The sequence below is a fragment of the Medicago truncatula genome, chromosome 1 (genome assembly GCF_003473485.1).
Source record: "Medicago truncatula cultivar Jemalong A17 chromosome 1, MtrunA17r5.0-ANR, whole genome shotgun sequence".
Classification (NCBI taxonomy): Eukaryota; Viridiplantae; Streptophyta; class Magnoliopsida; order Fabales; family Fabaceae; genus Medicago; species Medicago truncatula.
In genome coordinates this window covers 28815690-28831608 of record NC_053042.1, presented here as the reverse complement: position 1 = coordinate 28831608, position 15919 = coordinate 28815690, and the positions used below count along the sequence as shown (strand labels likewise).

At 32.1% G+C, this 15919-nt stretch overlaps 2 protein-coding genes across 3 annotated transcripts; both read left to right on the top strand.

Moving 5' to 3' along the window:
* Positions 1 to 5753: 5753 nt before the first annotated feature.
* Positions 5754 to 7331, top strand: LOC25483691 (E3 ubiquitin-protein ligase PUB24). The gene has a single exon (XM_013612394.3). It carries the CDS (start codon positions 5888 to 5890, stop codon positions 7106 to 7108), a length of 1221 nt encoding a protein of 406 aa, XP_013467848.1. The 5' UTR covers positions 5754 to 5887; the 3' UTR covers positions 7109 to 7331.
* Positions 7332 to 11731: 4400 nt separating this feature from the next.
* LOC25483690 (DNA-directed RNA polymerases II, IV and V subunit 8B) lies at positions 11732 to 15384 on the top strand. Of its 2 annotated transcripts, none has more exons than XM_024777503.2 (5): positions 11732 to 11875; positions 13576 to 13674; positions 13772 to 13929; positions 14560 to 14651; positions 15004 to 15384. In XM_024777503.2, the coding sequence occupies exons 2-5, from the start codon at positions 13599 to 13601 to the stop codon at positions 15113 to 15115; spliced, it is 438 nt and encodes a 145-aa protein (XP_024633271.1). In that variant the 5' UTR covers positions 11732 to 11875; positions 13576 to 13598; the 3' UTR covers positions 15116 to 15384. The 2 variants fall into 2 exon arrangements, with proteins under 2 accessions (XP_024633271.1, XP_013467847.1); XM_013612393.2 differs by having other exon boundaries at positions 11741 to 11875; positions 13582 to 13674.
* The last annotated feature ends 535 nt before the right edge of the window (positions 15385 to 15919 follow it).

The following is a 15919-nucleotide window of genomic DNA, read 5'->3' as shown; positions in this document are numbered from 1 at the left end:
ATTTAGAGATCACATTGCATGAAATTTTCATGCCACTCATCCATTTCAATATATGTCATCAAGTGCATTGATATGGTGATCGTCGGGGTTCCGTCACATGACGACAGCTGCGGTGGTCTCATTATTAATGAATGAGGTGGACCAGATTGTAAAGTTGAAATCTAAAGATAAATAGCATTCGGACGCGAGCCTAAAGAATTCTTATATAATTATTAAGATATGTAGCCCAAGTGGGAGATTGTTGGAATATTTTAATATTTAATTATATTCCAATGACATTATGTGGGCAAATATCTCTATAATAATTATATTAGCTATTTATCAATTTGGAGTCTTAATTGATTAGTGATCAAATTAAGTAACAAGGCTTATAAGATTTCTATTTAGAATATTAATTAATTAATTAATTAATTAATTAATGGATATGGACTCAATGGTGGATGTCTGGATGGCCCATTAACGGAATAATGGGAAACCCTAATGGTCATCCAATATAAAAGAGGCTATGGTTCCCAATACTCCATACGTGGAAAACTCTCTCTTCTCCCCATCTGAAGAGAACTTGAGGCATATAGGTACCGGTTGAGGAAGAACCAAATCAGCTGCCACTAACCGTGTTGATGTTGATGTTTGTTTCAGATCACCTCCTCTCTTTATCGTTGTTGTCGAGAGTGCTGCCACCAAAGCTTCATCTTCAGGTATTCCTAATACGTTAATTCTTAATATTCTTGATAAATCAAACATGTCGTAGATCCGTTCATATTAATGTTCAATGTTTTGGTTGCTTCCGCTATTGATTCATAATCGTTGAACATGTTTTATGAATCTGTTTTTATTAAGACCTAAATTTTCAACAATAAAATTATCCTTTTATTTATCAATGAGTTTCTGATGTTAGTAGCAGGAATTTAATTCACTCTCTTTGAGAATATAAGTATGTGGGGATGACAATTAGACTCAAGTTTAATGGATATCAGCAAAAAAATATCTAAAATAGATGGATAAATAAAAATATCTAAAATGGGCACATAAATATCTACATTATTGAGTATGAGTTTTAGTTCTAGTAATTATCCGCAAATTTAAGCAGACATGAAAGTGGGTACGAACATTCTATACTACACCATCTTGCAGCCCGTACATTACATACTCTATAACTATAATTTTCATATAAGGAAACGTTAATAAGTGTTCTTAGGACATTGTTTAGTAACCTTAAATAATACTCTCTCCGGTCCTATTAATACAAGACTAAAATTAATCAATTAACCCTAAGTTTTTGATATTTATTGTTATATGTTTTTTGTTTTTCATACATTATATGCTTTTTATTTGGGTAAATGCTTTTTTTGAAGATACTAAAATGGAATATAGTAAATCACAAATCTACCTTTTCAAGCACTAGGAGTGCCAGAAAACCAGGAAAGAAAAGTAAAGTTACATAAATAATCTGAAAATAAATGAACCAAGGAAGTGAAGTACCCACATTATAGAAAGATTCCTATACAATTTAAAGGTTCAAGCCACCATAATTTAATGGGAGAATAAAAGTTGTTATATCTTTTGATTAAGTAATAGTTTATGTTTTGTGTGATGTCATTAGTTTTTGTAAAGGATCTGTTCAAATTAGACCACATACTCTGCACAAGTATGTTGTTAGAAAGGTTGTGAAATTTGGAGTCAAGTTTTGTCTTCAACGTGTTTAAAATAATCGATTTAAATTATTTTGAATATATTCAATCTTCATATGGAATAATTTGAATCGATTCAAGGTTTCTCTTAATCTATTCAATATTCATCTGGAATCGATTCAAAGTTTCTCTGAAACTATTCAATCTTCATGTCAGCCCATAGTTCTAATTTGCACTATTTAATCAATTCAAGCATTGTATCAACCGATTCAAACGTCGTTTTTCGGTTTTATTTTAAACCAAATTTTCTCCTATCTTACTTTCCTATATATACTCATATCCACTCATTTTGTAACTCATAAAATCAATTTGAAAACACACTCTAAAGTCTCCAACCTCCCTTTTTTTACAACCTTTTTCAGATTAAACACTTTTCTAAGAACTCTTGTCGGATTTGAGATCTAGATTTTTAAGGTGTTGTAAGACTTGTAAATTTTTATCTAACTGATTTGCTTCATCTACCACCTCATTAGCCACCAAAATACCGTCAAGAATCTGTCGACCTTTTGCAAACGCAGACTGAGTATATGATATTACAGTACAAATGACACCCCGCAATCTATTTGCCAATAATTTAGCCAACACCTTATACAAACTACCCACCAAAGAATTGGGGTGATAATCATTCAAACTTTGAGGACAGTCTTTTCTGGGAATGAGAGTGATAGAAGTATTGTTTATACCTTTCAGAAGCTTCCCATTACGATGAAAATCTGAAACAAAACGCATCAGATCCGCCTTCAAGTCCTCCCAAAAATCTTTGATGAAGCCAAAATTTACACAATCCGGACTAAGACATTTAAAGCTATCACAATCCCACACCGCCATTTTCAACTCCTCCATACTAAACTGCTTTATTAAGGTCGCCCCTCCCTATAAGATAACATACGAAAATTCAAATCAACAGGACGGGGGCGCACCATTACCGGCGCAATAAAGCGATTTGAAAAATAATTAAACACCGCCGCTCGGACATTACCAACAGCTTCCACCTAGATACCACCCACATCAAAAACAAAAATATCATTAACACGACGCCTACTAGACATGATACTATGAAAAAACTTTGAGTTGGCATCCCCTTCCCTCAACCAATACAACCTCGATTGCTACCAAAAGATACTAGAATGAAGTCGGGATGACGAATGCAACTTAGCCGAAAGACTATGTAGTTCCTCCACCTCATCCTTCCCTAACATACAAGCCTCACATTCTCATCCAAAACTGTTATACGACCTTTAACTGTATAAATCTTGCCCGGAATATTCTGATTGTGTGTCTGATGCCACTCCCGAAGTGTCACTTTAATCATTTTGAACTTTTCCTTCAACACATAGCCACCCCACACTTCTACTTGCATAGTCTACCACTTGTTACTTACAACATTCGTATACCCAGGAAAATCCACTCAACACTTCAACATCCGGAACGGTTTCAGTCCCTAATTTTGATCATCAGCAGAGAGAACCAAATCAAGTGATCAGATAGACCCCGCAACTGAGCTATCTGAATGCAATTAGGCCAACTCAAACACCAATTCTCTGATAACATAAATCTATAAATACGACTCATAATATGCCCATAACATCGATACCAAGTAAACCGATGGCCAGCAAGAGGTAGATCCACCAGGGAACTACGCTCAATAAAATTATTAAAGGAGGAAACACCCACCAGACTATTGTAAGAAACCGCAATTTGCCTCTCCTCTAACCCCCCAGACCACATTAAAATGACCACAAACACATATATTAAGCACATCAAAGTTTGCCAACCTAGTAGATAATGACTCCCACATCACATGTTGACTACGAGCATCGCACGGAGAATAAACATTAAATAGAACAAAATCATCATTAGATGTCAGAAATCTGCCTCTCACTTCCACAACATGATCAAAGGAAAAAGTTGCAAAAATCTCCACTTTCTCCTTATCCACATTATGAGTAAACCACCCAACGCCCCTACAGAAGGACGGAAAGAATAAACATGAGGAGAGCTACCCCATAACGAAGAACACACAAAATCATCTAACTGCATAAGTTTAGTTTCTTGCAGGCAAACAATAAAAGGACATTTGTCTCCGACCAACTTCCTCACCTCCTTCCGCTTCTCAAAACCCCCAAGCCCCCTAACATTCTAAGAAATAATCTTCATCAAGAACCACCCACACTCTTCACACCCTCACCATGCCCTTCCCTACTTCCCCGGCTCTCCCTCTTTCTCCTTATCTCCCTCCCCGACCGAACCCTTTCCACCACTCCCACCCCCCGGATGAGACAAGACATTAAACATATTAGCTTTATCCCCATTAAATTTAACTCCAATCGCCTTTCCAATTGCCCACACATCTTCAACCACCACCTCCTCATTACCATATAAAAAAACTCAATTTTACCAGTTATTATTAATTGAGACTTGAGAGGAAACTGATGATTCATAAAATTATTATGGTTGCATAGATTATTTCTATTTAAAAAACAACTAATTGATTCCATTCCCACCAACCACATGATTATATTATATACATTATTCTTCTACCAAAGAAGATATTATATACATTATTTCATTACTCAGAACTGGACCGCAGATAGATAATCTAAAATTAAAATATAAAAAATTACATACATAATATAATAATCTTCACATTTGACCGAATATTTCCCTCCCATTCATAGTCTACTCACATACTAGTATTTCAAACAACCACAAAAATGTTTAAAATTGTAGTATATAGGGATAGGAGCATATACGACCTCATAATCTTTATTCTTGATCTTTTTAACACAATTTTATATAATTTAAATTGAATATTCTTTTTCATAACAGGTGGAAATTAAAGATATATAAAAAGTAGATGACCGCAAGCTACAGTGCATTTAATTCTGGCTCTCATAATTTCTTCATCGCTTTCAGTTTTTCTTCGTTTGACCACCGAATAGGTTACGTAGAATGCGGATCAAACACTCTGCTGCTATAGTTTATATATGTCGCATTTACATACTTTGACCTTAGACCAAAATGTTCACCAAATATCTCACTCCATTTTTATAATAATGATGATTAAAAAAATACATAGTAAATAACTATAATTTGGTTAGAAATGTGTGAGGTGTTGTCATTATAATCACTCAATATATTGAAATATCGTAGTCGACATGAGTATCTCTTTCATGAATAATGTGTTATCTCTGAAACGTTCTTTAAGTTTTGAGATCCGATCTTGATAAATTTTAAAGTACGATCCGCTCAAAATATTTTCTATAAAAATAATTAGATACAGGGAAATTACAAATAGATTCATGGTGGCGAACAATTTTATGGACTAGATTGATAAATGAAAAATTACATTGGAGAACTAAATTAATAACCTGTAAATAGAGAGATCTAAAATGACTAATAAAAGATACTTCCTCTGTCCAAAAATATCAACAAAAATGAGTCAATAAAGTTGATGTATTTGGTCTACATTTTGAATTAAAAACATAAACTTTTGTCTATTAATTTTCTTTATATTTTGGGAAGGAGGAAGTATACTTGTGGATGCATATGTAATTTTGGCAATTTTTGTTATAAGAAAAGGGGGATTAGGTGCAACATAAGAATATAAAATTTTGATTGGATACGATCTATTAATGTTAATATGAAACCCACTTTTTTTTTAATGGCAAATATATATAAGAGAAAAAACTATACAAAATACATCAAAAGAGCCGTTAAAAGACGCTCTTGAAAACCACCAAGTAACAAATCCTGAGACAAACTTCTAAGGACCACACCAAAATCACACCAACAAGAATCGAAAAAGCAAAAGGATTTGAATTGACTTTGTGATATTGACTTGCCACCTTGAAGTATGCTTCTCTCTAAAGTTTGATTTTTTTATTTTTGTAATAATTTTCGGTGTTAATTTGGATGAGATAGTTTAGTTTCTAAAAAGAAATTATTGTTGATATGATTGCATTGTAATTTTAACAATTTAGACTATGTGTCATATTATTAATTAATAGCCGCGTTCCTATACCAAATTTTCAAATATATACACTTTTGACACTTTTCCATTTCATAGACCATAGACACACATTATACCTAGAAAAATAGACCATAGATAGAAACACATATAAAAACTTGCACATTTTTTTCTTGTTCAAATCATTCCATTTCACATTTGCTTCAAAAAAATCATTCCATTTCACATGGATGAAATCGAAGTTCCACAATACTTCATTTGCCCAATATCACTCCAAATAATGAAAGATCCTGTTACTGCCATAACAGGAATAACATATGATCGAGACAGCATTGAACATTGGTTATTCACAAACAAGAACACAACATGTCCTGTCACAAAACAACCTCTTCCATTAGATTCTGATTTAACACCAAATCACACACTTCGTCGTTTGATTCAATCTTGGTGCACTCAAAATGCTTCACTTGGTATTGATAGAATTCCAACACCAAAACCACCACTCACAAAAACTCAAGTCCAAAAGCTTCTCAAAGGAATCAAAGATCCTAAGATTCAGCTCAAGAGTTTAATGCAGTTGGAATTGCTTGCTGCTGAGAAAGCGAGTAATAGAAAGATTTTGTTGGAAAATGGTGTGCCGAAAGCGATGATTATGTTCATAGTTGATTGTTACAAAAACGGCGAAATTTATGAAGGTATTGAAGAAGCTCTAGGTTTTCTACAATTTGTTAAGGTTCCTACAGAAGAAGTGAAGAATCTTCTATTTGAAAATAATCAAATACTTGATTCTTTAACATGGATTTTAGTATCCGAGATGAAAAACTCGGTTACTGTGAAATCTCACGCGGTTTTAGTGCTTAAAAAATTCATAAACAAATGCGATTCAACAGTTTTAGAGAGACTAAAACCCGAATTCTTCGAAAGAATTGTGAAAGTTCTAAGAAATGGTGTAATAACACAACAAGGTTTGTCTTCTGCTTTACATATTTTCCTCTATTGTTGTCCTTTGGGAAGAAATAGGTTAATGATGGTTGAAGCTGGTGCAATTTATGAACTAATAGAGATAGAATTAATGGCAATACATGAGAAAAGAATCACAGAACTCACATTTGGTATTTTGTTTCATTTGTGTTCTTGTGCTAATGGAAGATTTCAGTTTTTGAGTCATCAAGGTTCAATTGCAGTGTTAACTGAGAGACTCTTCAAGGTTTCAATGACAGTGGATGATAGAGCTGTTTTTATACTCTCTTTGATATCTAAATTTTCTGCTACAAAGATGGTTTTGGATGAGATGTTAAAAGTTGGAACTGTTGCAAAGCTTTTTGTTTTGCTTCAAACTGATCATGCTAAGTATTTGAAAGATAAAGTGATGGAAATATTTAAGGCTCATTCTGAGGTTTGGAAGAATTCTCCTTGTTTTCCTCAAACATCTTTATATGCTAGGTGAAATTAATGGGAATTATTATGCAATAACATAATCTTCATTAGTTTAATTCTGTTAAGATCTTTGAAAAAGTGTCATTGAAAATAGTTTTTGTATTGTGTTTTTAGTACATGTGAGTATGTGACTCAAGTGTGAGATACTATAGTATACTAGTAGTATATTTTAAGATAACAAATCAATCTTATCTTATATAAATTATGATCTCATTCTTTTTTTGGTTCTTTCATTTGTTTGATTTTACATTTATTCAGTTTTTTTGGATCCATTGCTTCTTTTAGTCTTAGATCCTTCAATATTTGGAGAAAAACTCTAACAATTCAAAATTCGACTGAAAAATAAGTAAAGTTTAACTAATGATTATTCGAGCTGTAATCCATTGAATATTTTATATTGGATTGGATCGGTTTATAGATACCTCGATTAGGCATTACATTACAGTTATATAAAGTAGTACATTTTTGGTTGTAAAATCATCATATCATGTAGCTAGTCGATTCATCTATGTTTGCATGAAAAGGATGATATTTTTCCAACAAAGTGAATCAATTTCAAATAAATGTCAAGTTTGATAGAGGTTATCAATTATCATCCATCTTTCATTTGTTTTGTTTCGATGTACAGACAATTTTTGAAGGAGAGACATTTCTTCTAGATGGTCCCTAATATTAAATGTATATAAAGATAGGTGATGATTGTGGAAAAATAAGCCTTGTACTATCTTCAAAGTTGGACTTTGAAAAGGATTTTGACTCATTCAATAGAAAAACTACTTGGACTATATGATGAATATAATAATCTTTATCTTTATAATTTTTGTCAAAAAAATCTTTATCTTTTTATAATAATAATAATAATAAAATACAAATATAAAGATCATTATTTTGTGCTCAATGCAAGAATTGAATAGGGAAGACAATGACAATAAATACTACTATACTATAGTGCTCGTCTTAATATCTGAAGTTCGAAAAAATACTAGTAGATTAATCTGTAGCAACGACCAATATATCTACGAGGAATGGATATTTTCCTTTTTTTTCTCATAAGTGTGAAGGCATATATTAGTCCTTGAGAGAAATGAAGTTGCATTTAGTTCCTCATAGTAATAAATAGAGACAATTAAATTTTTATCTTCTTATCTTGGGCTTAATTTGAGTTTGAATTTCGAACATCCTTCTTATTTGCTTTAAAAGATGAATTTTTAGCCACTAAAATTACTTATCAAAAAATATTCTATCTTTACACTTTGTTCGGTTGATGAAGGAATAATAAAGGAAAGAAAAAAGTGAAAAGAAGAGAAAAAGAATAAAAAAAAAAATAAGCTTGTTGACTCCTTCTGTTTTTGCCCGTTGCTTCCATTGATGTTCATAATCATCTATCTACATTGATGATTATTACATTCCTCATATTTCATTCCTTGTCTTTGCATGGGAGAGAATAGGTGATTGGACGGTTTTTATGGGTGGGCATGGTTCGGTTAACCATCAAAACTGAACCGAACTGACCCAAATTCCATAAATGGTTCGGAAAAATTGAACTGAACCGTTTAAAGTTTGGAATTAACCAAACTGAATCAAAGTTATGGTTTGGTTAACCATTTGCTTACCTATTAACCAAAAAAAATATTTTGTATCAAATGAATAAAACCACTTTGATTAGAAAAAATAAGAAATTAAAATCAAAAGTTAGAATAGTTTATTTCTTCCAAACAACTTATCTTATCCAAAACAACTTATTACGATCTCTTTCTTAAAAAAACAGCTTACTTTATGCAAAACTTCCGATTTTAAAAAACAGCTTATTCAAAACAGCTTATTTTTGCAAAACAACTTATTTGAAAAAACAGTTTATTCAAAAAAACTCATTCTGTGAAAAACAGCTTATTACAATATCTTTTTAAAAGCAGTTTATTCAAAACAACTTATTTTGAAATATAGCTTATTCAAAAAAGCTTATTTTAAAACAACTTATGTTATGCAAAACAACTTATCTTAAAAAAACAACTTATTTTATGAAAACAACTTATTTTAAAAAACAACTTATTTTAAAAACAACTTATTCAAAAGAGCATATTTTAAAAAAAAACTTATTTTATGCATGAAATAAGCAGTTTTGAATAAGTTGTTTATTAAAATAAATTGTTTAGCATAAAATAAGTTGGTTTTATAATAAGCTGTTTTTTAAACAGAATATGTTGTTTTGAATAAGCTGGTTTTTAAAATAAGCTGTTTTGCATAAAATAAGTTGTTTTGAATAACTTGTTTTATAATAAGCTGTGTTTTAAAATAAGCTATTTTGAATAAGCTATTTTAGAAATAAGTTGTTTTGAATAAGTTGTTTTTTTAAAATAAGCTGTTTTAAAATAAGCTATTATGAATAAGTTGTTTTTATAATAAGCTGTTTTGGATAAGTTTTTTTTAAAATAAGTTGTTTTCATAAAACAAGTTGTTTTGAAAAAGCTGTTTTTTAAAATAAGTTTTTTTGTAAAAAATAAGTTTTTTTAAAATAAGCTGTTTTGAATAAGTTGTTTTGAAAATAGATATGGTTAACCAGTAGGAATTGGGTTTTGGTTATTTTTTCCCACGCTAACAGTTTCATTGGTTCTCTCCGAGAATTTTGAAGTATCAATCTTGTAGACAGAGGACAAAGTCAAATCGTCTTCTGTCTCTGAGCCTGTCCTGGATTGCCTCATCCTTTTGGGTGTTAAAGATATTTTCTCATCACCTTTTCTCTTGACTTCAGCAACAGTAGAACTTTTCTCTGGGGTTGATCATCTTTTTCTTTAGCTTCTGCTTTCTTCAACTTCTTGACAAGTGGTGATGTTGTGACTTTGGTAGACGCTTTTCTCTTTTTCTTTCTATTATCTGCAATTTCTGAGTCATCAGGAACTTCATCCAGATTGACCTCAACTTTCAGATCTTTAGTGGCTTGTGATACTATGTATGCTAAATCTTTGGAGTCTGGATCCTTGATGATTGAAGGAAAGTCTTTGATAAAAGGTCTGCAGTCTCTTTAGATGAAAAAACCAACTGATTTAACGATATATTTTGGTACAATGATCCCCATTTTTCCCAAAAGTTCTACTTATATTACTTGAGCCACTTTAAATTCTAGATCACTGAAACTCACACTTTACATCCTTTGAACTATTATGCTCTGATGAAGTAGTTTTGTGAGCAGTCTTAGATAAGGGATAATCTTTGTTTTCTTCTTTAAGTAATGAATCTATTAAAAATATAAAAATTATCATTTAAAAGTTCATGATTTATCATAAATAAATATAGAGCAAGCCTTTAAGACAACAAAAATAATTAATTAATGAGTTCCTAGATTAAAATATATATATTCGAAATAAACGGCAAAAATCAAAAAATCAAAGTGATCTTGTTAGATTAGTTTTTTTTCCTATACTATATGAACCAGATATAAGAGAAAGTTAGAAAATTGATTGTAATATAAATAAAGAGTAGTGAAAAAATGAATCCTTGCTATTATTAGACCTGAACCAACCTGACACATATCACCATCTCGTTGTTTTAGTAGTTTGGGCGGGATAGACCAACTAGAAACGACATATTCAAAATCTTAACTCGCCCCATAAATAAAACAGGCTAAATAGACAGACCAAATTGGCCTAACATGTTTTATCATCTCTATCCTCTTTTTTTTAATTTAAACAATAATATGTTTTGCCACGTGTATCAACTAACTCATATCCTATTCAATTTAATCGTCCAAGACTCCATGCTACGTCAGGTTCTGTTAATGAGGGTTAACAACATGGAGTAAATTTAGGAACAAAAAAGTTTAGGGGGGACATTATTGGATGAAAAATCTTAGATGAATTAAAAGTGAAATTCAATATATTTTTATTTTGAGGGATGAAAATATATTCAACCCAATTAACTATAATATATTCTTCCTGCTTGTTAGGTTTGCGTTAGAGAACTTCAAACATAAGTTGAACATATGAACACGAGTTCATTGATAAAACAAATGCCTAGTTGTCATCTTTTCAAATCGATCTTGACTTCAAACAAAGTTACATTCGAGGTTGAAAATTCTAGTTTTTTTTTTCTTTCCCGGTTACAAATGCTAAAAATCAAGAAAACAACGGAAAAACAAAAACAAAAGGAAAACAGAGAACTAAAGTCTCAAATAAAAAGTTCCAACAATACCATTCTGGAGGAGATACAAGAGATACGCTGGTGGAGAATAATGTTGAATGAGCTCATTATTTGACGAGACACCAAGTTTGGCCATAAAATATGCACAGTAATTTTCCATCCGGAGGATGTGGTTTATAGTTGCATAATCTTCTCCTTTAATCTCCCTCCAAATGAAATTGCGGATGGTTCAATCGATACTATCACAAATACTTTAATGGAGCCAAATAACCTACAAATGATGCAAGAATCATTCTTCGTGATTTATTTAGCCGCTTGTGTTTCGATAACTGTAGTTTCTACAACCATGAAAATCGATTGACAAATTATGTTAATTTATTTTTAAAGAAAAACAATTTTGCATAATCAATTCATGAAAGTGAATTGTGGAATGAAACACACATTTATTTTTATTTTTTCTAATTTACCAAATCAATTATTTCTTACAATATTGTTCAAAAAAATTATATTTCTTACAATAAATACATTATTCTATTGTCGCATCTCATTTTTCATTGATACGCGACACTTCTTCCCTTCCCTCACTCATTCACAGCGCAGCTCCTACCCACCACCGTCCGCCACCGTTCCTCCCCTTCTCTCGGTGAGTCACACTAAACCTCAACTCAATATTTCAACCCTTTTCCCTCTACGCACTTCATTTCTCTCACTTATACCTTCACTTCATCGATTCGCTTCAGTTACGACTCAATCGATGCATGTTTTCTTACTTTACTCTGATTATGCTCGCTTCTTACTTCTTCAAATCGTTTTGTTTTCTTTCAATTGAGTTTCCACTTATCGTAGTAGAAATCGTAGTTTTTACTGCTTCTAGGGTTTTCTTTTTACTGAAGATGATTTTTATTTTTATTTTTTGTAAATTTTTTAATTTGTGATTAATGTGATAGTTAATTAGTGATACATTTGTTAATTGAGATTTGGTGCTTTTGTTTATTGGGTTATTATTTATATTGTGTGCTTGTTGATGAGTTTGAATGTTGCTCATAGTGTAATTTAAATGTTCATAATCAAACATTGTTTCTTGATTTTAGGCCCTTTTTGGATAACCGACTTATTTGTAGCTTATAGCACAAACGCTTGCGCTTATCGCGGTTATTATGTTAAGAGGTTGTGAATAGGCTTACATAAACTATTTCTATAGCAGAAGATAAAATAAAGTTAAATTGTTTTTGTATATGCTATAAGCTGTTTTCATAAGCTGTCTTGGAGAACTTGTGAAAATAAGTTGAAAAAAGCTTATGAAAAATGTCATAAGTTGTTTTCATAAATTGTCCCAAACAGCCTCACAAAACATAGTATGTCTTTGGTTTAGCTTTTTGCTGCCGCTGCCTCACATTTGGATGCTTTTTGACTTGATTTGGAGAAGCTACTATTTGTAACTTCACTATAAACGTGAATTTGTGCCGTGGTTTTGGCCAGATGTGAAAAAGGTGCCGTAAAGCCAAACATAGGCTTATATTTATAGATAAGATCAAATAACCCAATCCAATGGCTTGTGTTTGGTAAAGCTCAATACATAATGCTTCTGTTGGATCACAATGAGAACACTTCAGGGTATGTTTGGAAGACAGGTTTTGGAGGAAAAGGGTGATTGAGATGTTATATAACAATCTATCACACCATTCTTTCCAATTTTCTCAAAATTTCGAATTATATTAAGAAATAGACTATCCCTCCAAAACCCAAATTTCAAACATACCCTAAAAATATTAAGAAATGCTGTCTGGGTTGAGGGTTATTGTGCTCGCTTTTATTTCAATTTAAGTGTTTGAATTTTATGTTGTTTGGAAAGTTTAAGCAAGCACTACAAGCGTATTCATTGAATTACGCTTTTTTTCTCGAATTAAAATGCCGTTTCTTCTGCACGATCTGTGAACCCGGTACAACCTGTTCATGAGTGAGTTGGTTCGGTTTTAGTGTTAAAAGTACGAGTTGGTCACCCAACCCGAACCGAAGGAAATTGATTGGTTTGGGTATTAGGTTTGGTCAAATTTGACCCAACCCAACCCAACCCAACCCAACCCAACCTGTGAACACCCTTGTTGGTAAATTCCTAAATCCCTACTTTATGTCATTCTCTACTCTCCTCACAGTGAGAATAGAAGGGTTTAGCGGAATCCAACCTCCACATGCTGATCACAAGCACGCTCCTCAGTAACTTCGGTTCTGAAAATAACATTTGTTTCTTCGCATGATCTTATTGCATCTTAGTTTATAGTAGATTATGGCCACCTTTTAATTTCTCTTTGGTTTATACTTGACCCCCTTTACCTAATTTTTAAGTTTCAGTGAAGTGAATTGCTACAATGGTGGAGTCACTCCTTGAAGATATCTTTAGGGTTGAGAAAGTCAACCCAGATGACAAAAAATTATTTGAAAAAGGTATTATTATTATTATTCGATTCTTTTAGTGGGATTATTTGCTCTTATCGTTGACATGCAACTTTATTCTAACATATTTATTTTTATGCTGCTTAAGTGACACGCATTGAAGCAAGAAGTGAAAAGTTTGACATGTTTATGCAACTGGACATAAATTCTGAGCTATATCCCTTAAAGATGGGACAGAAATTTTCTCTTGCACTGGTTCCAACACTCAATCCTGATGGCACCCCAGATACTGGCTACTATAATCCGGTATGACTTGGGATCTCTGTGGATTCATTTATTTGAGCTTATCTACCGATATAAACACTTGTTAAACTGTTTATCGAGAGTATACATGAACATCTTCCGTATGTCCACAAGATATTTGAACTTATTTTCATGACATGTCCATAAGCTGTTTTGAACTTATTTTCATGAGGTCTTGTGGATAGTTTATGAGAACAGCTTATAGCATATATGAAAATAGCTTGACTTTGTTACAGAATTAGCTTATAAATAAGTACTTATATAATAATCATTTAATAGGAACAGATTTAAATTAAATTGTATAACAAATAATAGTAATATGTTGTTGAAAATAATCCCTCAGTCCCTAGTTCCATGCGAACGTGTTTTTGGAACAATGTCAAAGGGAACGAATACAGTTATGATTATCCGGGTGTTTGAGCCTATCTGTACTAAATTTGGTTAGACTCTAACTGATACTTTTAAAAAAAATTCCCATTGCTCTTAACCAAGTAATGCAAAATAAAATTGCTACTACTGTACAGATGGCACCTTTTTTTTTTATGGTTACTATTTCGTTCTTTTAATTGTTGTGTTCCAAATCAGTAATCTTGGATCTGCTTAACAGAAAGCTGCTACTTTTTTATTCTCCAGGGTAATCGGCAATCAATTGCTGATAACTATGAATATGTCATGTATGGAAAGCTCTACAGAGTAACAGAGGGTTCAGGAGGGCGTGAAAAAGCGTAAGTCTTTTACCTTCTTTGAGTATGAGTTTACAGAGAAAGGAATTACTGTTTTACTTTGCATATAGTCTTGTTGATTGGTCATTTAGAAGCTAGTTTCTGGGACTGGGAGTTATGAGCTGGCCGATGCATGTTGTTTTCAAGTGGCTCAGCTCTCTAGTTAAAAATGTTGTTTTTGAGAAGATTTAGTACTATAGTGTTAATCAATGGATGTTTTTCTGAAACAACTTCCCGGTTAGAGTTCTTTTTTGAAGACTTCCCAGTTAGAGTTGAAAGCGATCTTTTGATTGTGATACAAGGTTGTACTGTGATTTATTTGTGGTTTTTGTTCTTAATATGTTACTTTTGGCAGGGAGTTGAATATTTCTTTTGGCGGGCTTCTGATGCTGCTGAAGGGAGATCACTCTCATTTCAACAAGTTTGAGCTTGATCAAAGGTTGTATCTTCTGATGAGGAAAGTCTGAAGATCAAGTTAAAACCAAGGGTGAAGAAAGCTTGTTTCTAACATCAATGTATGGCAGACTTGTTTACCGTTTGTAATTCTAATGCGGGTTTTCACTACCTGATGATGATTTAAAACAAATATTTGGTAACCTTGAAGTAACTTCTGGCAGAAATTATCTACAAAAAAATGTAATTTGGGTGATACCAGACCAATGATTGCAGCATGACTATCTAGTTTGTGGATTGGTTTCTAGTAAATAAATTTTAGTTAAGATAAATGTCTGATAAATGCTAGCATTCTTTTCATGCATGTTTACATCATAAATCTCATCCTTGAGCTTTTTCCCACTCTCTCCACTGTTTTGCCTTGCATTTGGGGCACTGTGGAATTGAGTACCTGCTTTCTGTAAACATGTTCCTTTGTTATCCTTAAAAAAATTCACAAAACTCCCTTTTATTATTTATTGCTACCTTGTCATTAGAAAGTTTTTTTTATTGACACCTATGATGCTAGTGTGATGTTTAAGGTAAGTTTTTAGAGCATTATTCAATACTCTGTACTTGGTTGTCCTAAATTTTAAACTTCTAAGAACATGCTTAGAGTATTTGAGTGAAATAAGAGTTGTCATATTGGAAACCCTTACATATTGGTTCTTGCAACAAATGTGAGTATTATTTATTAGCTTTGGATATACAATAATTTTATTTTATTTATTTTTTATTTATTTTTTTTTTTTTACGAATATCACTCTAATTTTATCATTCAAGTACAAACATACTAGTTTTTTTTTTTTTTTAAATTTTTTATGTCGAACGTATTAAAA